The sequence below is a fragment of the Carassius gibelio genome, chromosome B12 (genome assembly GCF_023724105.1).
Source record: "Carassius gibelio isolate Cgi1373 ecotype wild population from Czech Republic chromosome B12, carGib1.2-hapl.c, whole genome shotgun sequence".
Classification (NCBI taxonomy): domain Eukaryota; kingdom Metazoa; phylum Chordata; class Actinopteri; order Cypriniformes; family Cyprinidae; genus Carassius; species Carassius gibelio.
Window position 1 is genome coordinate 13158522 of NC_068407.1, and position 26414 is coordinate 13184935.

Consider the following 26414-nt stretch of genomic DNA (forward strand, 5'->3'; position numbering starts at 1 on the left):
GTATGAGTATCAAAGTTACTAGCATGTTGTTAACATGATTAAAAAGTGACTAGCTTGTTATTAGAATGTTGTTAGCATGATTAGCAAGTGACTTGCATGTTATTAGTATGATTATCAAAGTAACGAGCATGTTGTTAACTTGTTAATCACACCATAGTTTGGTGGTTCTAGCTTAAAAACTGAAAAAACGTGAAAAAATTAGATAAATTTTAAAATGTAGTCTCAACAGAAGAAAAAGAAGAAGAAGAAGAAGAAGGAAAAGAAGAAGAACTAGATAGTAAAGTTTGTGGTCAAACTTTAAGTTGGCTTGAAAAAGCCTAGCCAGAAAGTCTGAAGCTAGTATGTAACTAGCATGTTCCAAGTATGACTAACAAGTGACTAACATTTCATTAACAAGTGACTAGCATGTAATTAGCATGATTAGCAAGTGACTAGCATGTCTATAGCATTTTGTTAGCATGATTAACAAGTGACTAGCATGTAATTAATATGATTAGCAAGTGACTAGCATGTTGCTAGCATGACTAGCTAGTGGATACCATGTTGTTGGCGTGATTAGCAAGTGACTAGCATGTAATTAGCATGATTAGCAAGTGACTAGCATGTGTCTAGCATATTGCTAGTATGACTAGCAAGTGAGTAGCATGTAATTAGCATGACTAGCAAGTGACTAACATGTTGTTAGCATGACTAGCATGTAATAAGCATGATTAGCATGTCTCTAGCATGTTGCTAACATGACTAGCAAGTGACTAGTAATTAGCATGATTGCCAAGTGATTAGCATGTAATTAGCATTATTGGCAAGTGACTTGCATGTTATTAGTGTGATTAGCAAAGTTACTAGCATGATGTTAACATGATTAGCAAGTGACTAGCATGTTGTTATCGTGATTATCAAGTGACTAGCATGTAATTAGCATGATTAACAAGTCACTAGCTTGTCTCTAGCATGTTGCTAGTGTAACGGAGGCCAGCGAGTAGTGCTGTGCAGGTAAACCTCACTCCCCGATCTCAAGAGACGCACTAGCGACAGACGCTAGTGGCTGTAGCCATTTAGCCTCCTTGTTAGTGCGTCCGCCTCCCATGCCGGAAGACCCGGGTTCGAGCCCCGCTCGGAGCGAGTGCGAGGAGCGTCAGAGAGGACCCGGGTGAGAGGGGTTACATTGGTGCCGTGACCCGGATGGGAGTGAGGTTTAGGGGGGTGAGTGTAACGGAGGCCAGCGAGTAGTGCTGTGCAGGTAAACCTCACTCCCCGATCTCAAGAGACGCACTAGCGACAGACGCTAGTGGCTGTAGCCATTTAGCCTCCTTGTTAGTGCGTCCGCCTCCCATGCCGGAAGACCCGGGTTCGAGCCCCGCTCGGAGCGAGTGTGAGGAGCGTCAGAGAGGACCCGGGTGAGAGGGGTTACACTAGCATGATTAACAAGTAACTGACATGTTGATAACATGATTAGCAAGCATGACTACGAAGTGAGATGGTAGTCTAAAACCAGTTGATTCGGTTAAAACCAGCTAAAAGCCAGCTAAGACCAACGTGACAGTGGCCAAAACCACTTTAAAACCATGTTAATAGCCTGTCTCTAGCCTGATTAGCAAGCATGTTGTTGGCATGTTTGTATGCTAACCCAGCTAAAACCTGTTGATTCAGTAAAAAAAAAAAAACAGCTAAAAACCAGCTAAGATCAGCGTGACAGTGGCCAAACCACCAGCTTGGGAGACCAGCCAAAGCAACCAATCATCTTAGGCTGGTTTTAGCTGTATTCTCATTAGGGAGTTTTAAACTTTGCTATGGCAGTAGACAGCTAAAATACATTATATGTCTTATTGTCTGAAATTTGCACCCCCTCAATAAAAGTCTATGGGGTTTTAGTTGGTTTGGTAGTCTGGTTTATGAAAACTGTAAGCCGGAACAGTTAGAAAATATATAGTAACCCGAGTTTGGTGGTTCTAGCTTGAAAGCTCTAGGAGGAGATACATTTTAAAATTTAGTCTCAGAAGGAGAAGAAGTTTAAATAGGATTTCAGTAAGTTGGTTTTTTAAAGCCAACTTAATCAGACAAGAGGAGAAAATACAAAGGCAGTTACTGTACAAAAAAAAAAAAATATATATATGTCAATGATCCATCTGAAACACCTGCTCATCAGCAAACAACAGGTTCAATAACTCATATAGAACCTAGAGGACGGTCGATATTAGACAGGTGGTGGAAGAATTTAACACAAAGGTGGTGAGAGAGAAAAGAAAGATCAGTCCCTCCAGGCAAAATTACAATATGAATCAAGATCCTTATCCAAATGTTGTTCATGCCTTAATATAAAAAAAAAAAACATCAACATTTAGATAACTGAAGCAAATTAAAAATAAAAACTTTTTCTAAGATATTTCTGCTTCAAAATATTTCATCTGTAGACAAAAATAAAATATCTAATTGTAATTTTGTGGGGCGTATGTAATTGCACATGATATTATTCTAATTCATAATTATATTTGATGTAATTATATTATATTTATGTAAGTTTGAAGAATTTGCACCATATTTTTCATAAAACAACCATTTTAATATTTAAAATGCAAATATAAAAATTTGGGAAACTTTAAAGCTTCATTCCCTATTCATTGTAATTGCATGGATAAGAGCTACCAGCAAATTATTCAAATTATTCCACTTTTTGTGCGACTAAATGATTGACTACAGAATTTCCATTTTTGGCTCAACTATCCTTTAAAAATTAACCATAGTATGTAGCATGAACAAATGCATGAATGCATGATGGGAAATCACCAGTAGGTGTCAGCGGTGAATGTGTATTTTTTATGTTGCTTTCTATAAATCTTTCTCTCACCAGTTCGATCAGAGCAGGTGCTTGTATAGAATGTGCACTTTCTCATCATGATTTCCTGTGAAATGATAGCAAAACTGTACACGTCTCCTTTCTGAGAGATCCCCTGCTTCCTCAAGTGTTCAGGTGCCGTCCACAGATCTGAGACAAGCGGAAACAAAAATATAGGGAATTTAACACAAGGAAATGGTTAACCAAATAACTATTGCTTAAAAAAAAACAGTGTGGGAATAACTGAGATTCTTTCCATGATAAAAAATAAAACACCCTTTCACCTTTACTGGGAGGGAGAATAGTATTGAAGCCAAAGTCTGCAATCTTCACTACCATACGGTTGTCAACCACGCAGTTAGTCGATTTAAGACGCCCATGGACTGCAATGTTGCTAGCATGGAGATAAGACATGCCCTGCAGAAGGCAGAGTTCATGCGAAAAACTAGGTTAGAACAGTAAATATAAATAACTATTATTATATATAACCTATATTAAACCATCTATCCAGTCACATCTATATGCAAAGAATATTAGTATGCAAATACATTTGAAATTTAATGGAATAGTTCAACCAAAATTGAAACATTTCTGAAAATAATACACAATCAACACGACTCAAATCCATCAAATAACGTTTTGTGACGTAAAACCTGCATCTGTAAAAAAAAAACAGATAATGATAATACAGGGAATTTATAGGAACAATCCACTTGAAAAATAATAATAATAAATAGGTTCATTATTGTAGAGTTAAACAGTTGATTTTTCCTTTTTTGAATCCACTCAAACGGTCTCTGGGTCTGGCGGTAGTACTTTTAGCTTAGCTTAGCATAGATCATTGAATCTGATTAGACCGTTAGCCTCTCACTCAAAAATGACCAAAGAGTTTCAATATTTTTCCTTTTTAAAACTCGACTCTTCTGTAGTTACATCGTGTACTAAGACCGACGGAAAATGAAAAGTTGTGATTTTTAAGGCTAGGAACTATACTCTCATTCTGGCGTAATAATCAAGGAACTTTGCTGCCGTACTATGGGTGCAGCAGGCGCAATGATATTACGCAAATTACCTAATTTAGCTGGGATTATATTTTCAGATGCTGCGTAATGCCGTTGCATTGGTCTTAATACACGATGTAACTACAGAAGAGTCAAGTTTTAAATGGGAAAAGTATAGAAACTCTTTGTTCATTTTTCGAGCGAGATGATGATGATGACTTTTAACTTTAAAAGGTTGAATATCCATAGTAATGATTCCTTCATTGAAAAGGTCCATCCTCTGTTGTGCTTTCACGTCAGTAACGATACTCACCAACATATTTATTTAACATTAGATCTGTTTTCAATAGTAGTAAACCGTGCCTGATTTGTGCATAGTTCTCTCCTGATTCAGATGAGATTACTGGAGAGAGCAATATTATGTACTTGTGGATTATTGCGATGTTTTTATTAGCTGTTTGGCACCCATTTACATGTCTATTGAAGTAACAAACTCATCTACATCTTGGACCGCCTGAGGGTGAGTAAATTTTCTATTCCTTTAAACAGTTTAAATGAAGTTATAAACCCCTGTATCATTCCATTACCTTTGCAATATCATACATTACAGAGATCTTAAACTGCCAGTCCATGAAGGTCTCTTCTGGGTATGAAATCTTATCATTGAGAGCATGCTAAAAGAATAAATAAGAAGATATTATAGTGTTTGTCTACTAAATCAGAATTTCATTATATGAGGCTCATTGTAATACTCACTCTAAGGGATCCTCTCTCTCCATATTCAAATACGCCAAAATACTCATTGTCAAATTTGACTGTCCCATAAAATTTGGTCAGATTGTAATAATCTATTTTCAATAGCTGAAATGGAAGGGGCATTATGATATCAGTTGTGAACAACAGAAAGTTACTTAAGGTTTTAATCTTAAAATGATTCAGTGTTTGTCATTCAGTGAAGAGCATGAGAAAGAGAAGTCCCAGTACCGTGTTGAGCTCTATCCTCTGTCTTTCAGTGAAGCTTCCATCTGTAAGCCGTAATTCCTTAAGGATAACAATCTGTAACGTAACAGAATTATTACAGAAGCCAAAAGTAATAGAATCATTTTAGATAAAAGTGTGAAGTTTGATGGTACCTTTTTGTCATAACGTGCACGGCGTAGGATGTAGCTACTATTCTGTGTGGAGTCTTCCTCAATCTAATGACAAGACAGAATCAAATATGTAACATTTTAAAAACATGTTAGTATAAAAGTAAATAGTCAGCTTTGATGCCCGTGCATTACCTTCAGACTGATCATATTCCACTCACTCGACTCTAAAGGCATAATGAGCTCGGACGAAATATGAGACCATCTTTTTTGCATGTGACGGTAATGTCTATTTTGCCTTTAAAATATATGCATAAAAAATAGTAAATATCTTGCTACATACAATTTCATAGAATATTTTTTTTTTTTTTAAGTATCGCTCTAACCAGTAAAAGATGAAGGCAAGTGTACCCATGATCCCCACAACAGCAGTACACAATACTATGATGACGATGTTGGCTTGGAAATCTAAAGAAATAAATAATGTTTTTATATAAACAACATTTTATTTCATAATATACAATAAGGCTTGACGCTTTAACTTAAACAGTATGATTTGGAAAACTGATGGAATCCTCTATACCTGTGGGATCTGGCCGGTCTTTAGGCAGACGGAGATGAGGCCAAACGAAGGAAGGATTGCTGTTCTTTAGCTCTGTGTTGTTGGTGGATGTGTCGAACTCATAAAGAATCTCGTACTAAAGTACAAAAGAAGTCAGTCTTGATGAATGATTACTCAACAGTTGCACAGATAGTGATATGTCTGAGATCTGTGGCATACCTCGTTGTTTTGGTTAGTGTAGATCACAGAAAATATGAGATCCCTATCACCATATTCATCCAGCTGATAATCTCCAGCTATACCTGTGGTATGGGTTTTCAAGATTTGTAGTATCCTGTGGATCTACCAAAGCAAGTTCAATATTGTGAGAAATGACCGAGGCTTTTTACCTTTGAAAGACACATTTCTGAAGTAGTTCATGCTGACAGATTCCATGTCTTGAATTTCTGAGGACGGCATCTTCCAGATGGTCCTCATCACCTGTTTGAACAGCAGCACCGCATCATGATACGCTGCAATATAATCATTCATCTGCGCACAGAACAGTGAGAAGATGAGAATCAGTACTTTTAGATCCATAACAGGGAAACATCATTATGTAAAAGTGAAAAAATGTGAGAAAAAAACAAACAAAAATTCTGTCTGTAATAATCTTATACTCACCAAGGCTCCATTTATTCAATCAAAAATACTGTTAAACAATGATGGTCCTACATTTTAAAATAACTGATTTCTGGTTTTAATATATTTAACAAATATGTTTAAAAATGTTACATTCATTTCTGTGATCTTCTGTGTCACATGATCCTTTAGAAACCACTGTAATATGCTGATATGGTGCTCCAAAAACATTTCTCATTATTACCAATATGAGAAAATTTTAACTCTTAATCTTTTTATGCAATCTGTGACACACATCAGGATTCTTCGATGAGTTGAAATGTCAAAAGAGCAGCATTTATTTAAAATAGAAATCCTTTTAACAACTGTCTTTATTATCAATTTAATGGATCCTTGCTATTAATAAAAAAAAAAAAAAACTACTGACCCAAAACTTTTGAACGATAGTGTATTATAAATGTACTGTATTTACTGATCGATATTTAAATGTATGTATTTACATACACTTAATGGACAAAAGTATTAGCACACACTTCTTAATTATTGAATTCAGGTGTTTCAGTCAGACCCATTGTAGGTAAACTGCAAGTTAAGAAATAGATATAACAAGTAAAATGTGATTTCTGGGACAGAATGACCGGTGATTTAAGATTCTGCTTGAGATTTCAGAATATGTGTTGACCTATCAATACATAAATAGGAGATAAATAAAAACTTTACCCACCGTGTTGTTACCAGATGTGTCAATGGTGTATTGTCTTGTGTTGGGCATTGTTAGCACCAGGACATTTTTCATAGCCTCATTAGATGTCTCATTATAATATCTGTCGCTGTGAAAGAAAGTTGGTATTGTTTCTGAATTTTCAGTCTTTGTAGACTTTTTAAAGAGGCTTTCTGAGATCAGCACAGTTATATTACTCCTTTATCCATGCACATTTAGTCATGAACAGATTAAAGAAAATAAGAGTTGACTGACCTGTAAAGGTCAATCAGAAGAAAAGCGATTTCATTGTTAGATTCCATAGTGCCGTTCTTCAGATCCATGATGTCCTCAGGTGTTCCGCATAAAATGACCACTGAAAAACAGAAACCAAGTAACAGAAATAAGTAAATAATAAACAGACTGTTAAAGATTTTAACCGGAGACACACATTAAGGCATACATTACCATAAGTAAAACATTTACAAACTAAGGTTGTTTTTCATAAGTATTCAAATAAAATAAGCTCTCACAGTTACTCTCCCGTCCATGGTTTCCAAGGGCCTTACTGAGATCATCTTCTTTTCGCAGAATCACGATTTTCTCTAAACTAGGGGAAAAGTCGCCTGGAGCCACCTCAAGTGCATTTATGTACCTACAGACAAGACCCCAAATTATACAGACAACCATATGGGAATATCTCTTCTGTTGTTGAAAACTACTACTGTACAGTCACTACACACTCACCAAAAACAGTCCTCTGTGTTATTTGGTTTCTTGTATAAATACGCTGTTTTCCATTTAGGCTTGATATCATCTCCCACATTCCAAAAGTGAAAGAAGAAGCTGGAGATTTTTCTTGCTGGAGGCAGAAGTCGAGTCAGATCTCTCTTGAAGTCACATGACAGTCCAAAGCTTCCGGCTGAGATGATGGGCATGTTGAGGTTCAGACCAATATCCAGACTACAAACACAAATCACATGTTGTTCCAGCTACAGTAAACTCTGTTTCAGATGGCACGTTTTTGCTTTATGATCGATTTCTAATCTTACACTAACTTTCAGTCATTAAATAGCATATTTTTTTATTTTTAGTTTAGTTGACCAAATGTACCTCCTTTACTCTAAATGGTTTGAGTTAATAACGTAATCCATAACTATTGAATATATGTTATTGAAAATGTATTTTTTAAATCTATATAAATTCAGCTCCCTGAACTAAAGATTGCTTTTGTTGACAATTTTTTTTTTATTTCATTTCAAAATTACTACTATAGTCTTTAAAATAGGTAAATGTACTGCTATGTACTGAATGCATTTATGGTAAACCTAAATATACTTTAATCTAATTTTTATTTCATTATTATTATTTCTATAACATGCATCATGTATTTGAATAGCTGCCATTTAGTATATTAAAAATATATTATAACTTTATATAAAATATATAAACTTTAAATTTAATGTAGAATAAAACACTACAGTTTAGTCATCAAAATACTTCTTTAAAGCACAACAAAGATTATGTAAATGTAAAACTTTTAACTGGAAACTATAACAAACTAAAAAAAACTCATTAAAGTTAATTTTAATTTAATTTGTATTATCTGCAAGTCCAGGTTTTGTCCAGGTTAAATCTAGATAAGATTTAAAATACCAACAAGTGCATAAAGTTAATAAAACAAAACATAAAATAAAAGTAGATACACTTCTTTTACACAAGAAGTAATAACTGATTTAAAATTAATTTTTTAAGGATCTAGGCAGACCTAAGGGTCTTCTGAGGATCTACAGCAAGATCTAAAGCGAGAAATCAAGGAAATACAGACAAAGATCTGTAAAAGCTAAATCTAACATACTCAGCCATTTGGAAAGTGGCGTAAGTGCAGGTTGGTCCCAGCAGAGCGCATCCCTCTTCACCAGCATTCTAGAAAGAAATCACAACGATCAGTGGGAAGACACTTCATATATGGTGTAATTTCAAAAAAGTATGTCAAAGGAATTAAGAAGACCAGAACTAACCGTGAGATCATTTAAAATTTCCACCCCCTCACAGGCACTACTGGTGCAGCCTTTTTTAAAGTAGTAAAGGGTTTTAAACCCTCTGAATTTGACCTCTAATTGGGGATCCCCCTCTAGAAAAAAGGTAGAAAAAGAAACAAACTTGATTGAAACTGTAATATAAATTTTGAATTTAGGCATATGATCATTTCAAACTGAACTACATTTCATATACGGTACAATAGTAGTTGTCATAAGATCTTATGTTTGTTTTGTTTAACATAACAATTAGGCTATGATTTTGCAATACTGTAATTTATGGCAAGACGTTTTAGCTTAAAATATTCCAAGTGCTACTCGTTGTGATTGCATTTTTGCTAGTAACATTCAATTAAAGAGCTCTACAATTAGATTCTTACTAGTAACAATGCCAGTTGAGAGAGCTCTACAAATAATATTCATATGTCTTCATTGACTTCCATTAATTTTTTATGCAACAGGGGCCATTTCTAAATCAATTGTTACTAGTACAAAATTGCATTAAAAAGAGCTCTCTAATTTTAATTCTTACTAGTCAAATTGGAATTAGAGAGCTCTCTTACAAGTAAAAATGCAATTGCATAGCTTTCTAATTCAATTAGGGAGCTCTATAATGCAATTGTTAATAGTAACATTTGAATTATCACCCTGGAGCCCAAGACCGGTTGCCCACTGAAGCTAAGCAGGGCTGAGCCTGGTCAGTACCTGGATGGGAGACCTCCTGAGAAAACTAGGTTGCTGCTGGAAGAGGTGCTAGTGAGGCCAGCAGGGGGTGCTCACCCTGTGGTCTGTGTGGGTCCTAGTGCCCCAGTGTAGTGATGGGGACACTATACTGTCAACAAGCACCGTCCTTCGGATGAGACGTTAAACCGAGGTCCTGACTCTCTGTGGTCATTAAAAATCCCAGGATGTCTTTCGTAAAGAGTAGAGGTGTGACCTCGGCATCCTGGCTAAATTCGCCCATTGGCCTCTGACCATCATGGCCTCCTAACAATCCCCATATCCGCTGATTGGCTTCATCACTCTGTCTCCTCTCCATCAGTAAGCTGGTGTGTGGTGGGCGTTCTGGCGCACTATGGCTGCCGTCGCATCATCCAGGTGGATGCTGCACACTGGTGGTGGATGAGGAGATACCCCTTGACTATGTAAGCGCTTTGAGTGTCTAGAAAAAAAGCGCTATATAAATGTAAAGAATTATTATTATTATTATAATTAGAGAGCTCTCTAATCATAATTTTTGCATATTTCAATCCTAAGAGCACGCCTCACAATGTTGACAGTTTCTATAGCAAGCGGGATTTCTAACAGCAGCTGCTGTGACATATTGACTTTACCGATTGGCTCTTTTAGAAGGCGGAGCTTCCTGAGATTGAGTGGCCATATTGATCTTTTTCCCCATTCAAAACTATACGAGTGACACGTCTTGGGTATTCATCTTTGGTAATTCCAAAGACTAGAGACTTTGGTAATACTTACTATTGGAGAAAGCGTAACGGCTAACTTGGATCACCTGTACCTTAATAACCAATCACATTACAGCCTTGCCGTCACTGAATTTCAGTCAGAGTGACACTCAGTTGCTGTTTATGGATCCCATAGGAATTAATGGGAAGTGTCGTAAGATGAATCCCACCTGTCACAAAAAGTCTGTGACTTCTCTTATAAAAACAGCATTTATTTTCATGGTAAACTCTAAAAATAGTTCAATCCAAAACTATTAAAATATGTTGAAGATTATCAGATAGGCTGTTGATTCATTAAATGATAAGAAAAATCTTTTACTGCCAGACCGGAAGCGTTAGCTATAGCTATAACACTTTTTCAGGTTATGGTTGCAGGCTTGCCTTTTTTTCTTGCTTTGTTACAGGCATGATGAAATGAAAATTAAATCGAGCAATTGGACCAATCACCTCAGATTAGCGTGACGCAAAGGAGGGATTTGGAAAAAGTTATCGTAGAGCGAATTGTTTGGGAGTCCTTGAGCAAGTAAATTATAAAATAAATGGATATTATAAGACAATCAAAGTGTTTTTTGACCTTGCATGCATGTCAACCTCTTTTTGGGACTCCCAAAACCAAAATATGAAACCCTTATAACCCATAATAGGGACACTTTAAGCATTTTTGAATGTCCCGATTTTACCGTTGTCCTTACTACTGGACCTGGGAACACTACAGTTGCGTTGCTGTCTGGAGGGTCAGAGAGCTCTCAGATTTAATAAAAAATATCTTAATTTGTGTTCTGAAGATGAACAAAGGTCTTACGGGTTTGGAACGACATGACGGTGAGTAATTAAAGACAAAATTTTCATTTTGGGGTGAACTAACCCTTTAATTAGATAGCTCTCTAGCTGTAATTGTAACTAATAAAAACTGATTTAGCTGGCATTAGTATTAGTAGGAATTTAATTTTAGAGCTCTCTTTTTGAATTGTTACAAGTAACAATTCAATCGTGCCATGTATATTTTAATCTAATAGTAATTGTCATAGTAATTTAAATAGTCTCTCTTCATATTCTTCATATTAAATGTAATTAGGATCATACTTTACCGTCTTCAGAGATCTCAGAATCATTTCCAACAGCGCTCAGCACCGCTGGCTTTACAAAATTGATACTCCAGGGTGACACATCGTCATCCAACAATATAACATTCATCAGAAGTGTTCCATTAAAGCAAGACTCTTTCATGAAGTGACTTTGCTTTAGGAGTGTCCATGATAGACATGCATATAACCAGATACAGTAATCCATATTCAAATGTTAAGAAGACAAAAAATAAAGTCTCTCGGCCTTTGAGGTCAGCAAAATGTTTACTTCGAATTGATTTTCATTGCAACGTGTTTGTAGTTGTCCAGTTATTTTCTGAGTTAAATCCAGCCGACTTCATCATTTATATTCCAAGAATGGAAAATGGAAAATTTATCCAAGCTAGTTTTTTGTCCTACACAGGCACGCTTTCACACTGATCACTCTGCTCTCACCTGAGCGTGTTAATGAACAACATAGTTTCAGTAGTCGTGTCTCAAATCCTAGTGTGCTGCCTACATAGACAGCATTTATGAGCACATTTCCAACCAGACAGCTTTTTTAATGTCTATATATCTAGTTTACTAGACTAGCTTACACAGTGACTTTCAGTGAAAGTTTAGGCCTCATTAATACTTTTATATACATATATGAATCTATCTGGAAGTAATCAAATTTCTGCCAAAGCAACTGAAGCAGAAGCTCTAAGGGTCTATTGAACACTATTGTGCAGAGGACAGTGGAGGACAAAGGTTTAGTCATAAAACCATTGTCCCGTGATAAATGGTTTCATCATAAAAGCAATCAGAATGAAGCACCCGTGTTTGTTTTCCCAGCTGAGAGCAGGAAAATATATAAATTACTCTCTGATGCATATTATGATTTTTTTTTTTTGTGTTGTATGTGCACATTTTATTTTATATATATATACTGTATATTAAATACATAATATATAAATGTAACTTTAAGGTTTAATTTATACCCTGGATTGTGTATTTGTGTTACAGAATATACTAAAATGTGCCTTGCCTTTCTTCTTAAGGACAGCTAAAAACGCTGTATAAAAATAAATGAATAAATACAAATAAAAAAAGCACACTTGATTATAATCTGTTTTCTTGTTAAATGTACTTGAATGTGCCACACTCATTATTTTGTGCTTATACACATTCCTTTCAAACACGTTTATGTAACTGGGGCTTCCCCTCAATAATGATTTATCATATCAAACAATACAGTCTTGGCAGTTGCTATATTTATGGTTCCGTTTTATTTACAACTTCTGAGAAAAATCTGAAGTAAATCTTATTGTAATCTGAGCCATAAGATGTCAGCACACATCATAAGTCATAGCCTATGTATTTTTTTTTTTTTTTTTTTACTGGCCGTTCTCTTCTAGCTAACATGCACATAAATAAACGTGTGATTTTGTAAGCCGATTAAGAAAAATTGCTGTTTCTTCGTAGAATTGCCCCACAACTAGTTGTATTGAGTTGTAACTAGTTTATGAGCTGAGGGTGCAATATAAAATGTATTGTAAAAGTGTAAAATGCGTAAATAAAAATGTATTATCCTTTTGTAGTTTTTTGTATTGCTTGCAATCTCTAGTTTTTATGATGTACTGCTCCCTCTAATGGTCATTTGTACACATCTCACTAAACACCACACCCCTTTCCACTAATAGAACTATAGAACATCTTTATGGCAAGCTGTTTTGGCTTAAAATACTACCATAATTAAGGCTTTTCCACACTCTAGGTGTGATGCGAAAAAAGAGAGGTGAATCACAGATGAAAAGTTCTCACAGAGCCCTCTACTAATTCACGCCTGCACACTAGGTGGCGCCGACCAACAATGTATTTTTCCTCAGATAGGCATCTCATATGGTCTGCTGCTCAAAATAAATAAAGTTTGGTTCTACACCAGAAACACTAAAATCTTCAATGCTTACAAGAATATCCCACAATATAATCACCCTTTATTGTTATGAAAATACCATAAGCTGCATACAAAACACATACCAAAAATATACTGTTATATTAATATGTCTGTTTGCTTTCGTATGTCTTGTGTAGAAAAGTGTTTCACTTGATTTTTAAAACAGTCAAAAATGTCTCTTTGTTCAGACAGCAACAACAACAACATCCAGACATCCATATTCTTTGTATGTTGATTGAAAGTCCTCTACTTCTGTGTTATTATGCGCTCATGCTCAATAGTCTTCTGAGCTTTTAGCACCACCGTGTCGATCTTTTGGGTAATAGCAGTTGCTCTGGCCACATGGTGTAATACTCAAATCTTATTGGACGGCCTGTGTTTTCGCTTTGTGAAACTGAAAAGATTCGTCGGACTTGTTTGGAAAAGAAAATGAGCATTTTCGGTGCTTGAATGTTTGTGGTCTATGTGGAAACATCCATAGGAATCTGTTGATTTATGCCAGCGCGTCATTGTGTCCGATATTCATTTCGCTTTTCATCCTTAAATCATTGTAATTGCATTTTGTTATGTTATTAAATTCTAGTAACAACTTACTTGTAATAATTATAATTAGAGATCTCTCTAATTCAATTATTACTAGTAAGACAAATGTAATGTAATGTAAAAATGCAATTATGATGACTAAGACAGGGAATATTTTAAGATAAAACGGTTTGCCATACATCTTCACACATTTATTGAACGGCTGTGCTTTGGCATACGTTTTTTGACACTGGATAATGCTGTATGATATGTGTATTTCTTTTCCTATGACATGTATATTTAAGTATATTTGTTGTTATACATACAATAATTTAAATTAATTCAACATATCATACTTTAATATTTATGCTAATTCCTGATTGCGCATTCACTTTGGCAGTCTCCATATTTTCACAGTTGCATTTTAAAGCACTTCATTTACATAACCTTAATGGAATATAAAAATGTGAAAACCTGAAAGTAGAATAAAGTCTTTACATAAATTATGTTTTAATGGATAAGAGATATCAAGAAGAAACACTCAATCATGTTGTTTTGTTTTTATTAGAATTATCAAAAGAAGCATTTGTTTTTTGACAAAATGAACTACTGTGATTTTGAAATTTGTAGCTTTCTTAAAGAAAACTAATATCAGTCCTGTCAATCACAATTAAACAAATGGAAGTTTTCATTGATGTGCATTAATTTATTTAAGGAAATTGGTTTTACATAAATGACTTGGACATACACATCACAATAAACTTAAAAGTCTCTGTACATAAAGTAAAAATAAATACATAATTGATTACATATAAAGGACAAAATTTCAAACAAACAAGGGAAACTGCTGCTTTTTGTTTCACAGTTATGTTATGTTATGTTCGGCAAATGCTATATTAAAGCTCAGCTGACTTGCATCTCAAAACATTTTCCAAACAGACTTCTCACCAACTTCCTGTTGCGTATTTGCCAGACTGAAGAAAACAACAGTTGCATAACCCTAATTGCTATTCCATCCCTATCCTACTTACACACAACACTGTTTTACGCCAACACGAGCACCTCAAGTTAAACCCTTTCCTTTATCTCTAACTCTCTGCCTTTATTCTTCTGTTGGGCTCTGAATGTGTGAGCTAGGAGCTGATAACTTGCCCAGACCAGGTCTCATGCTTCCTTCCGGAAGACAGGTTGGTGATGACCACCTCAACGGCTTGAAACTTTATGTTCTTGGGAGGAACAGGGCACACTTTGTAGGTCACCTCATCCCCTTCCATTGGCACATATTCCCCCTCAATACTAAAAAGAAAGAGTATAATAATGTAATATATTAATTAAAAACTTAATAAAGTTCTTTATATAATATTTAAAAAAAATGTTTTACACTTACTCTGAGATGTGAACAAATATGTCTTCTCCTCCATGGGAGGGGCGAATGAATCCATGACCTTGTGACCTTGAGAAGTTCTTGCAAATGCCCTTGAAGACAGGTCCAGATTTGGCTCTTATGGATCTGACAAAATAACAGAATAAAGAGGCACTAGATCAACTTATAACACTTCTTTTTGGTAATAAGAAGCACAAAATGTCTCTTTATGTTTCATTGAAATTAAAACAACAACACATGGTTCATCGTTTCTAATCGAGATTGACAATTTTTTTTAAATCTATTCTCTATGCCATTTTACAATAAAAGAACAATTAATTTTATTATAATAATTTCATTATCCATTAGTCAGTGCATATTTTAAACATATATATACATATGTATATGTGTGTGTGTGTGTGTGTATATATATATATATATAGTAGTCAACATTTGAAGTGGATCAAAAAAAGTTAATCAAAGTTGTGCTAAGACAAGAACACATTTTGGTTTTTGGACAACTGAGAATGAAAGGTTTTGATCCACTTCAGATGTTGACTAGTATATATATATATATATATATATATAAAATCATTATAATAATTATGTCATAATTTTTTCTGCAATGACTCTCAGTCTTGGACACAAATGACAAAAAAAAAATTTCATTTAATTTTATTTATTGGCTCTGAGATGTCTTAAATTGCTATGTCTTTTTCACTCTCTTTGGCACTTATCGGTCTCTCCAATAATGAAGAACAATGCAGAAAATTTCATCAATATCAGTATCTGGAAGAAAAAATGCATCAGCAACTGTAAAGTCAGACACAATAATAAAAAAGTCAAAATTCTTGTATCACATTTACACAAAGCACTGTACATGGAATACTTTCCCTCTGTTAACACGAGTACTCACGTTGAATAGGTGCGTGTACGTTTGGTTGGCAGTGGACTAAGTGGTTCCCCTGTCTGGGGCGGTTTCCTCTCTGAGACATTACTACCCTCTCTCAGGAAAGGCAATGAAAGTGGGACAGGTGTATGTGGGCAGTGCGGCTTTCGATCAGATGTAGACGTGCTGTCTGAATCAGCCATTGGTGTGAAGTTCACAGGAGATGAGATGCGGCCTCTGTGGTGTGAAAAAAAAAATGGTTTTGAAAAACACAAACAAAAACATTTTAACATCATGCCTGACTTGATCTGCTTTTACTGATGAACCGTTTTCTGTATTGTGTTGATCTCTCTGCACTCAAATCTGGATGTAGCAGTTGCATCAGGACCACATCGGATCTTCTTACTAGAGGCGACTGTTTTCGCTTTTCATATTGTTTCCTTTTCATTGTTTTCCAATGCGCCAAAGGGCTCTCCCCTTTAGCCTAAGAAAGCCTTATCGACAGAGAGTGTGATTAAACTGTGAGTACGTGTGATTTTATTATCATATTATCAACTTGGGCTTCACAATGGTTGTTGACAAGCGTAGTCCACAGTATGCGACACCATGACAGTAAAGGCGTATTCAATCAACGGTAATATCTACAGAGACGAAAATATAACAGGACAACGACGGAATTCTTACCGTGCTGTCTGTCGGTTGATATCTCGTGCTGCGGATACAAATATTTCTACATAGCTACATTAGAATCCAGTGTTACTATCAGTCGTGGTGCACATATTCAATTCAAGGGACCCGTACGTAGCACACAATAAATGAGGTTACCGGAGGAGAGGGAGGGACACCCCATCCAAATTGAACGCGAGAGACGCGACGCGAGAAAACAAAACACCAAAAGCGACAGAATCGTGACGTCAGTCTACAGTCGACCAATCAGAGCGCCCTTAAAGTAATACAGGGCGAGTTCAAGGTTTTGACACGACGCAGTGTGGATGCGGTGCTTGTTATTCATATTTAAAATACTGTAATGGAGGGATCTTGAAGAATTTAACTGCATATAATAAGTAGGCTACGTATTAACCCAAGGGTGAGTGTGTAAAAATCATACTGTATAAGGTAAAAATATACAGAAAGAAATAATGAATAATTAAACTAGATACATATTATTTAAATAATTAAAACAGCTCAGTATTATAGAGAGTAGAAAAAAAGTCTTAACGTAATACAAAATCCAAATAATATTTCACATATTTTATATTTATTTTCACGGTATATTTAATCTTTATACACACAAAAAAAGGACAAAATATTTTAAATGACTTTTATTTTAGAACCTACTGTGACCAATCAGCATTAATTTCATCAAGAACGAAAAAAAAAAGAATGAAAATAATGTAGTTAAAATCAAGAGGTTGTGTTTGTGGGGTGTTGCAAGCAGCATGAAACCAATTAATCCTTTCACAAAGCTAAAAATACACCAAAGACAGATTTTTTTTTTTACATTTACTGTACTGGCTTAAAGTTCATCTGATGAGGTCAGACAAAGCCAGTCATTTACTGCTCGGTTTCTTGAAAGCAGCTGCTATAGTCAGCTGATAAGTGATTGACGTCACTGCACTGACATGGGTATGGCTCTGCTTGAAAGGGGAAAAAATACAACCCTACAAAAAAGGGCACTCAAATATACAGGAAAAGTGCTCAAGAGATTTGAGGTCTGATTACTGATCCACTACTCTATAACGCATTCAAAACACTTAAGATAATGCACATTGGAGATTCTTTGCACATGTTTATATATAAGCATTCAGTTTAAAACATTTATAAACTTGACCTGTGGTGCACTCAGTACCAGACACATTTGATAGTGGTGGTGTGATGTCAAGATCTGCCAGGGTCTTGAAGAACAGGCATAGACAAGTCACTCTGACTCACAGTAAGAATAGCTACATGAACAATAACCGGTGAAGTTTCAAGCTTGCGTGAATAAGAACAATTATTTTGAATGGTTAATCACCTCTGCTAACAAAATCATGTGAAGTAAAAGACAATCCGTTAATTAAGCTGATTACAGGACAGAAAATTCACAAGCAGCTCTCATTACAGTTCAGTGTAATATTACAAACAGCAGAAATTAATAATCAACAGTTGCCTGAACACAGATATTTGGATGATTTTATGAATTAAACTCTTTTCTCCTATTAACAAGCATGCGCCTACCATTTGTTGTAGGCTAACCTTTATTTTTTTTCTTTTTATGAACCATTCTGTAATACACACTGACTCAGCTTGTTATTTATAAGCATTACAGTTGCTAAACGTAATACCTTATATCTGCTCCGAAATGTTTTATATAGCTTTAAACAGTATTGACAAGACTTGTCTATACAACACAGTTTTAAAATGAATTTAAGGTTTTGTGTATAATTCAGTTCATAATTACATTTTCATACACATACCATTTCCTCCTGTGTCAAGCATAACCCCTTCCCCTCCCAAATATGTATATCTGTAGCCAATCACGTTCATTTCTGCAGCTCCTTCATTCTGTTGAGGGCGGAGCCAGCCTGGAACCATTCGATCTGGGTTTCGTTGAAGGTGTGGTTCAATTCAATGGTTTCTGAGTTCCCATCAATGTGCTTGATGACGGCCTTTAGGGGCTAACGGAACAGGAACATAAAATTATAATGGAAATCACCAGTAATATTAAGAAAGGAAATGACCAAGTAAACATTTTCATCTTTCTTTAAGTAAGTGTTCTTTTAAAACCTTTAATTTTTAAAGGAATTAGTTAAAAAAAAAACTCCATATTTAATTATCATCTTACTAAACAATATTATTAAGAAAACTGAAATTTTTATGCAAGTACCGTATTTTCTGCACTATAAGTCGCACTTAAAAGCCTTTTATTTTCTCAAAAAAAACTGACAGTGTGCCTTATAATCCGGAGGGCCTTGTATATGGATCAAGGCGCTCTGTCAAAATGTTGACATTCCCTTTAGCATAGCTCCATCTGTTGGATGCATAACGCAACCCCGGTCACACGTTTGACTGCAGTATTCTATGCGCCTTATAATCAGGTGCGCCCTATACCGTATTTTCCAGACTATAAGTCACACTCTTTTTCATAGTTTGGCTGGTCCTGCGACTTATAGTCATGTGCGACTTATTTATCAAAATTAATTTTACATAAACCGAGAGAAATGAACCAAGAGAAAACATTACCGTCTACAGTCACGAGAGGGCGCTCTATGCTGCTTAGTGCTCCTGTAGTCTACACTGAACACATAGAGCGCCCTCTCGCGGCTGTAGATGGTAATGTTTTATCTTGGTTCTTGGTTCTAAATAAATGCGACTTTAGTCCAGTGCGACTTATATATGTTTTTTTTTTTTCATCATCATGACGTATTTTTGGACTGATGCGACTTATACTGAGGTGCGACTTATAGTTATTATATTAACTTATAGTTATTATTATTATATTAAAAATACAGGTATATGAAAACAGTTCTAAAATAGGCCATTCATTGAAGGTGCGCCTTATAGTGCGGAAAATACGGTTGTCTGTTACATTGATAATTTATATACACCATCTATGAAATGCCACCAGAATTTCATCTTTTTGGTCAAATAAATATCAGCAACTGCATTAAATTGCATGGGTTTGCATATTGGGCATCTGAATAACAATCAACCATTTTAAAGATTTTGTATAAAGGTTCAGTAAACTATTCAATAGAAAACAAAAAAAATAGACAATTAAATAATTTCCCCTGAATATTATTTAATGTGTCAGACTTTACGGAGTAAATATTTTAGGTAAAAAAAATATATATATTTTGGCTGACAAAAAAAAGTTTGTGAATCCCTGACTAACACAAACCATGAAAGAGTTATATCAACTAGAATCATTCTTACCTTTCCAGGGGCAAAGCTCTTAAGCCCTACAATTGAGATTTTATCATCTGGGCGGATTTTGTCGTAATCAGCAGGGTTGGAGAAGGTGAGGGGCAGCATGCCCTGTTTCTTCAAGTTAGTTTCTGTAAACAGACCAGACAGAAGAATTAAAATCAATTGCTAAATGATGCTTGCCTTCAAGGGGGAGGAATATTTCACACTCACCATGGATTCTAGCAAAGCTCTTCACGATAATGGCCCTCCCTCCTAAATGTCTGGGCTCCAGAGCAGCGTGCTCTCTGCTGGAACCCTCTCCGTAGTTCTCATCTCCCACAACTACCCATGAAATATTGTTCTTCTGCAAGTGGGATATTACAGGACATTCAGAAACCATAAAGAATATAAATTCTAACAGTAGGCAGAACAAACCATGATACAGTAGATCACTACTGATCAAAGAACCATGCTTCACTGACAAGATGCGCTTAACTATCGAAGCTTTTGCCTAATTGTGATTGCAATTTATCATGCAGCCCTATGATATGGTGCACAAAAACAAAGAATAGAATGAGCGCTAAAACAGCTCTTACTTTGTAATGGCGGGCAACATCAGGAACACCACCAAACTCTCCAGTGAGAAGGTTGCGAATTTTATTGACGGCATCATTCTCAACATTAACGGCACCGATGAGCAGGTTATTGGAAATGTTATCAAGGTGCCCACGGAACTTCAGCCAAGGTCCGGCAGCGCTGATGTGGTCGGTGGTACACTTTCCTTTAACCTGACAAATAGAATTACATTATTTAGAGTTATATTGAAACCCAAATTTCAAACATCTATGACTTAAACCTACCTTGATGAGAACTTGGAGGTCCTCAAGGTCGTTTCCACTCCATCTGTCGAAGGGCTCAAGCAGCTGCAGTCGGTTGCTCTGAGGGTTGACTTCTACTTTTAAGCCTAACCCATCAGCTGGTGGGTGCTGGTAGGTGTCCTGACCTGGGTCAAAGTCACGGGCAGGAAGCTCATCTCCTGTGGGCGGCAACAGTTTAAACTTCTCTCCGTTGGGAGCTGTGAGGAAGTCAGTCTCAGGGTTGAACTTCAGTGTGCCTGCGATGGCAAATGCTGTGACGATCTACAAGGCAAAAATGTATATGGAAAAAGGAGAGGTTAGATCAATTTGCAAGATGGCAAAAAGGAAAGGGTTTTGGAAAAACATTTAGAGTGTGGCACATTTAAAAACAAGTCAAAGTACCTCCGGGGAAGTGACAAAAGCATGGGTGGCTGGGTTAGCATCGTTTCTGCCTGTAAAGTTTCTGTTGAATGATGTAACAATGGTGTTCTTTTCTCCCTTCTTAACGTCACGTCTGCAAGAAAGATTTTCTTGGTTTATGACATGGCTTTATTACAAAGTTCTTTGAATGAATTGATCCTGATTGGTCAATCGTGGAATTGAGGTCAACTATTTTTGTATAAAACTGTACAACTCTTTTTTTCATTCCCAATTAATGCTTTATTGACTGGAAAAATGTTAGCTGTACATTTCAGTACAATTCTGACTGTACATTTCCTTCCATACTTTACCTGTCCCACTGACCGATGCAGGGACCACAGGCATTAGCCAGGACGACCCCACCAACATCCCTCAACAATTTAGCCTGCAGGTAAAGAAAATGCAATTTGTAACAATCAAAATGATCAAAATGCAGAACAATCCAGACATCTGAAAACTGAAACACTGAATCTTGAATTATAAAATTCCAGGGGTCTCCAACTCAGACTCACATAGCCATCTCGCTCGATTGTGGCACGGATCTGCTCGGACCCAGGGGTGACTGTGAACTGAGCTTTGCACTTGAGTCCTTTGTCAAGTGCTTGTTTGGCCAAGGAGGCAGCTCTGCCCATGTCCTCATAACTAGAGTTGGTACAGCTTCCAATCAACCCTGTAATGTTCAGGTAGAGAGAGAGTGTTTATGAGAGGGAGATGTTTTAATATATATGATCATTAAAATTAAGTGGACACTAAATTACTGACCAACTTTAACTTCCAGAGGCCAGCCATTCTTCTCAGCAACAGAGCCGATGTCTGAAACAGGGTGAGCCAGGTCAGGAGTAAATGGGCCATTGATGTGAGGCTTCAGCTGTAGGGAAGTATATTAATCATTAACACTTTAATTGTAAGATACATTCAGCTTGCTTATCCCAATTAACCTGCTCTTACCTCACTTAGATTAATCTCAATTATCTGGTCGTAATGACAACCTGAGTCAGGTACCAGCAGATCTTGGTTCTCATTTGCTAAAGCAGCGATTTCTGTGAGGGATAAATGAAATGAGAGCCCAAATGTTTTTCAACATGAGCTAAAAATTATCCAATGATGGGCAGTCTATCACCGTCACTTACCTCCACGACCCGTCTTCTCCAAGTATGTCTTCATACGGTGGTTGAAAGGGAATACAGAAGTGGTAGCTCCGATTTCAGCGCCCATATTACAGATGGTGGCCATTCCTGATTAGAAAAACCCCCAAAAAAATCTGTTTTTCCAATGATTGACGTAACACACCCACGTCACACACAAAAAAAAGTGTACCTCCATATGCTGCTTGCACACAAGAATTTAGCCTTGATTTTCCACATGCTGACAGTTAATAGAGCTTAAGTTTAGAGGCAGGCGAGTTGTTCAACTGAGTGACGAATGCTATGTTTGCATTATCTAAGACATGTGATCTGAGAGGGGTGACAATGGCAAGAAATATTAAACAGACGGAGTATCCAAACCTGTCAACTTTTGAAGTCCTGTTAGCTGAAATGTGTTGAAACTGACATCCCTAACAACAGTGTAGCATTAAACGAACAGCAATTTGAAAGTCAACTATACACAATATAGAGTCACACTATAACTATAAACAGTTCAACTGGACTTTGTTTCACAGCTTTACGAGTGATTTTAATACCATCTGTATTCAACTTGGCTGTTTTTCCTCTCACAAAAAAAATTACGAAGCAAATGATGTACTGTCAGCTAACTACCATCCTCTAAGAAATCTAATTCCATCTAGACAACAATGTCTGAAAACTTCTCATTCATTATGACCTTCTTTGAATACCATAACTAAAGCTAAATTTATCATGCACGCCCTGGTGCACTGTAATTATGCATTTAGACCTTTCATTATGGATGTAGACTTTTAGTCTACTACAGTTGGTAGTTGAAGTACTGATAGCATTGAACAAAATAAAGGAAAGTTCAATTCCAAAATACTTCAAAATAGTCATATTGTGGTAGCAGCTACAGGTGTGATCCTTTAATAACTTATTCAATTAATCACAATTTGTTTACATCAATGGGTTTCATGATGCGTATATGAACGATGATGTATTAAAATGATATGACGACATTAGCATTTAAACCAGTCTAAATATTGCTTAAGCGAGTTTTCACCTGTGCAGGAGATAGAGTCCACACCAGGGCCGTGGTACTCCACAATAGCACCAGTGCCGCCCTTCACAGTCAAAATACCAGCCACTTTAAGGATGACATCCTTTGGTGAGGTCCAACCAGATAACGCGCCCGTCAATTTCACACCGATGACCTGGAAAAGAAGATATAACCTCTAAACACTCACATTTGCCTAACATTAGATAAGCACTTTTTTTTTTTATACACAAACATCATAAAAAAGAAAGGGGCAACTCACGTTTGGACACTTCAGCTCCCAGGGGATTCCTGCCATGACATCAACAGCATCAGCTCCACCAACTCCAATGCAGATGCAGCCCAGACCACCACCATTAGGAGTGTGAGAGTCTGTACCAATCAACATGACTCCAGGGTATGCGTAGTTCTCCAAGATAATCTGAAAAAAGTTTATATATATTATTTTTTAATCCATCTTAAAAGGACCCCCCCCCCCCCCCAACACCAAGTAATATGACTGCCCTTATTGAGTTTTTAATTATTTAAAATATATATATAACTTTTGCAATAATACTACTATACCATATGTAATATAATACAATATAAAATAATGTATGCATTAAATTGTCATGGACCAAGCATCCAAAACAAAACCCATACTGGTTGACAAACAGTCAAAGGTTTTATCTCTAGTACCTGATGGATGATACCAGAGCCAGGTTTCCAAAAGCCAACGCCATATTTAGCCCCAGCGCTAGCAAGGAAGTTGTAAACCTCAAGATTCACTTCCTGGTTCACAGCAGAGAAAAGTAATTAAACAATGCATCACTGAAGGATAAAAGTGACTTTTGTTCATACAGTACAAATGTCATCCTTAAGCTAAATTTGAGCCTAATGACACATATCCAGAGCAATCACATGTTCATTGCAATCAAATGGGGGAAGTCGTGGCCTAGTGGTTAGAGAGTTGGACTCCTAACCCTAGGGTTGTGCGTTCGAGTCTTGGGCTGGCAATACCATGACTGAGGTGCCCTTTAGCAAGGCACCGAACATCCAACTGCTCCTCGGGCACCACAGCATAAATGGCTGCCCACTGCTCCATGTGTGTGCACTTTGGATGGGTTAAATGCAGAGCATGAATTCTGAGTATGGGTCACCATACTTGGCTGAATGTCACTTTTTTCACTTTCACTCATAGTACCCTTTCAACAACACTATATAGCATTGTTCACCTTTGCCCTCTGTAGATCCTGGGCTCCCCCGATCTGGGCCTCGATAAGATGGTCACAGTGGATGGTGGATGGCACTGCCACTTTTGGGAGTCCACTGCTGATGAACTGCAGCATGGCCATCTGTGCTGTCGCATCCTGCATAGCAACTCGATCAGGGCGCAGGCGCAAGTATGTGCGTCCTCGAACAATTTCCTGTCCAGCCGGATCATCCAAATGACCATAGACGATCTTTTCTGAGAGAGTGAGTGGCCGGTTGAGTCTGGAGGATGCAATTTCACATGTAAGCACTTGGGGGGGAAACTCACAAGCCTTATATTATAAAAAAAAAAAAAAAAAAAAAAAAAAAAAAAAATCAAGAATAACAAAAAAGCAACTGAGTCCCCCTACAAAAGATAAGGAGGGCAGAAGCAAGTAATTATTGAGTGTAAAACACTGCAAAGATATCTGACCTTTTGCGCACAATGTCAATATTTGAGCGAAGATTGTCATAGTTGATGTAAGAGTTTGGCTCAAAGCGGCTCATGGACACCTTGGCCTTTGCGTTGAGAGCCGCCGCCACATGAAAGCGCCGGGCTCCCTGACCCAGAGCAAGCTGAAATAAACAACAGGGATTGCTGACCGGGTATATATATGACATCAGTATGTATTACAAGTATAATTCATAATGTGTAATCACAGCTGCTCGCTTTGCTCGATATGGTCAAACCTCAGGCGTGAAGCTACTACAATAATTCTGAAATACATATAATTACGCGACATAGCTCAAATATATATATATATATATATATATATATATATATATATATATATAAAGCGCATTGTCGTATAAGCAGCGGTGTTGCTAATCTCCATCGCCAGAGCCGTTAACCGCTCTGCGCTGTTTTAACCTTGTGTTCACCTTGCGACTAAAACCAAACAGCCAGACACTAAATATCCATAATAGCCGAATCGATAAAACTGCTGTAAGTATTTCTGGGTTTGTGCTTTGGTTGTCCTGTATTAAACAGCTGGAAATAAAGATTATACGCAGCTGCGCGAGCGCGTCTGCTATGACATCAGTGACCTGTGAACACTTCGTGTGCAGGTCCAGCACGAAAACAATCAGTTCACTCCATCTGTGCACCTCAATATGTCAAGCACTTATGTGAAAGGCATTAATTAACGAAATGGCAAATAAAAACCATGCGTGTTGACCATATAAAATATAAGTTTTCACTTACCTGAAGCCGGGCGACGGTTAAGCAGTAGGTTGCCATTTTGTTCACTGACAAAGATGTGACGCCGGAAGATGACGCGCGGGTATACGAACTCAGTGTCTGGGAAGGATGTTGAAAAAGTCTGATCTAATTGTGTCTAGTTTCTAAAGACCGGCAATTTAATATGTTCACAGTTTTTTCCTCAATATTTTTTTAAGACAAAATATGTCAGCAGACAGAGAGAATAACATTAATGGTCAGTTCTAGTAATATATTGTCCAGATGTTCATCTCTTACTTTTAGGACCTTGTCTAAAATTATACGAACATTTCTAAATATCTATTTATGTGCCAACTTGTATGTTTTTTAATAGAACCAATAAAAGCAATACAATAGCAGGCGACATTGTCTTTATACAATATAGATTTAATACAACGTTAAACATAAGTTCATAATATACACACGCACAGGTAAATATTAAAAGTAGATGTTTAAATACATTTTATATCACTTTATTATGTAATATACTAGCGTATATAAATATGCATTTGTAATATATGATAGCCGAGAACTTTACAGTAAAGGGTCTATT

The 26414-nt window shown here is 36.5% G+C and overlaps 3 protein-coding genes across 3 annotated transcripts in view; all 3 read right to left on the bottom strand.

Annotated features, from left to right (window-relative positions):
• gucy2cb (guanylate cyclase 2Cb) overlaps nucleotides 1-11983 on the bottom strand; it is a 19489-nt gene extending 7506 nt beyond the window's left edge. The window contains exons 1-18 of the mRNA XM_052571130.1: nucleotides 11396-11983; nucleotides 8827-8939; nucleotides 8664-8731; nucleotides 7553-7768; nucleotides 7339-7460; nucleotides 7082-7181; nucleotides 6830-6935; nucleotides 5874-6015; nucleotides 5704-5786; nucleotides 5506-5620; nucleotides 5309-5390; nucleotides 5118-5220; nucleotides 4968-5030; nucleotides 4819-4890; nucleotides 4591-4695; nucleotides 4422-4508; nucleotides 3118-3250; nucleotides 2846-2983 (exon numbers count right to left, since the gene is read on the bottom strand). Coding sequence (XP_052427090.1) covers nucleotides 2846-2983; nucleotides 3118-3250; nucleotides 4422-4508; nucleotides 4591-4695; nucleotides 4819-4890; nucleotides 4968-5030; nucleotides 5118-5220; nucleotides 5309-5390; nucleotides 5506-5620; nucleotides 5704-5786; nucleotides 5874-6015; nucleotides 6830-6935; nucleotides 7082-7181; nucleotides 7339-7460; nucleotides 7553-7768; nucleotides 8664-8731; nucleotides 8827-8939; nucleotides 11396-11597 — 2050 coding nt within the window. The 5' untranslated portion in view covers nucleotides 11598-11983. The remainder of the gene's footprint in view (nucleotides 1-2845; nucleotides 2984-3117; nucleotides 3251-4421; nucleotides 4509-4590; nucleotides 4696-4818; nucleotides 4891-4967; nucleotides 5031-5117; nucleotides 5221-5308; nucleotides 5391-5505; nucleotides 5621-5703; nucleotides 5787-5873; nucleotides 6016-6829; nucleotides 6936-7081; nucleotides 7182-7338; nucleotides 7461-7552; nucleotides 7769-8663; nucleotides 8732-8826; nucleotides 8940-11395) is intronic.
• Nucleotides 11984-14377: 2394 nt separating this feature from the next.
• csdc2a (cold shock domain containing C2, RNA binding a) lies at nucleotides 14378-16976 on the bottom strand. Its single transcript, XM_052570830.1, has 4 exons — nucleotides 16769-16976; nucleotides 16112-16321; nucleotides 15220-15342; nucleotides 14378-15128 (listed from the first exon to the last, which is right to left on the bottom strand). Exons 2-4 carry the CDS (start codon nucleotides 16285-16287, stop codon nucleotides 14966-14968), a joined length of 462 nt encoding a protein of 153 aa, XP_052426790.1. The 5' UTR covers nucleotides 16288-16321; nucleotides 16769-16976; the 3' UTR covers nucleotides 14378-14965.
• A 415-nt stretch (nucleotides 16977-17391) lies between these two features.
• aco2 (aconitase 2, mitochondrial) lies at nucleotides 17392-25981 on the bottom strand. The gene is made up of 17 exons (XM_052570829.1): nucleotides 25847-25981; nucleotides 25076-25218; nucleotides 24627-24885; nucleotides 24091-24183; nucleotides 23675-23833; nucleotides 23419-23569; nucleotides 22380-22484; nucleotides 22198-22289; nucleotides 22012-22117; nucleotides 21762-21919; nucleotides 21561-21634; nucleotides 21232-21343; nucleotides 20833-21111; nucleotides 20569-20760; nucleotides 20204-20336; nucleotides 20000-20121; nucleotides 17392-18741 (listed from the first exon to the last, which is right to left on the bottom strand). The coding sequence occupies exons 1-17, from the start codon at nucleotides 25880-25882 to the stop codon at nucleotides 18607-18609; spliced, it is 2349 nt and encodes a 782-aa protein (XP_052426789.1). The 5' UTR covers nucleotides 25883-25981; the 3' UTR covers nucleotides 17392-18606.
• Between the last annotated feature and the right edge of the window lie 433 nt (nucleotides 25982-26414).

What these genes read in the sequence shown, in the direction of transcription:
- csdc2a (XM_052570830.1), bottom strand. Translation starts at nt 16,287, where the DNA reads ATGGCTGATTCAGACAGCACGTCTACATCTGATCGAAAGCCGCACTGC. An exon ending in CGTACACGCACCTATTCAAC is followed by an intron (nt 15,343 to 16,111) that starts GTGAGTACTCGT and finishes TTATTTTGTCAG; the next exon opens with ATCCATAAGAGCCAAATCTG. An exon ending in ATATTTGTTCACATCTCAGA is followed by an intron (nt 15,129 to 15,219) that starts GTAAGTGTAAAA and finishes CTTTCTTTTTAG; the next exon opens with TATTGAGGGGGAATATGTGC.
- aco2 (XM_052570829.1), bottom strand. Translation starts at nt 25,882, where the DNA reads ATGGCAACCTACTGCTTAACCGTCGCCCGGCTTCAG. An exon ending in TAACCGTCGCCCGGCTTCAG is followed by an intron (nt 25,219 to 25,846) that starts GTAAGTGAAAAC and finishes TGTTTATTTCAG; the next exon opens with CTTGCTCTGGGTCAGGGAGC. An exon ending in AGAGCTTTGCCCCTGGAAAG is followed by an intron (nt 18,742 to 19,999) that starts GTAAGAATGATT and finishes CTGTTCCGTTAG; the next exon opens with CCCCTAAAGGCCGTCATCAA.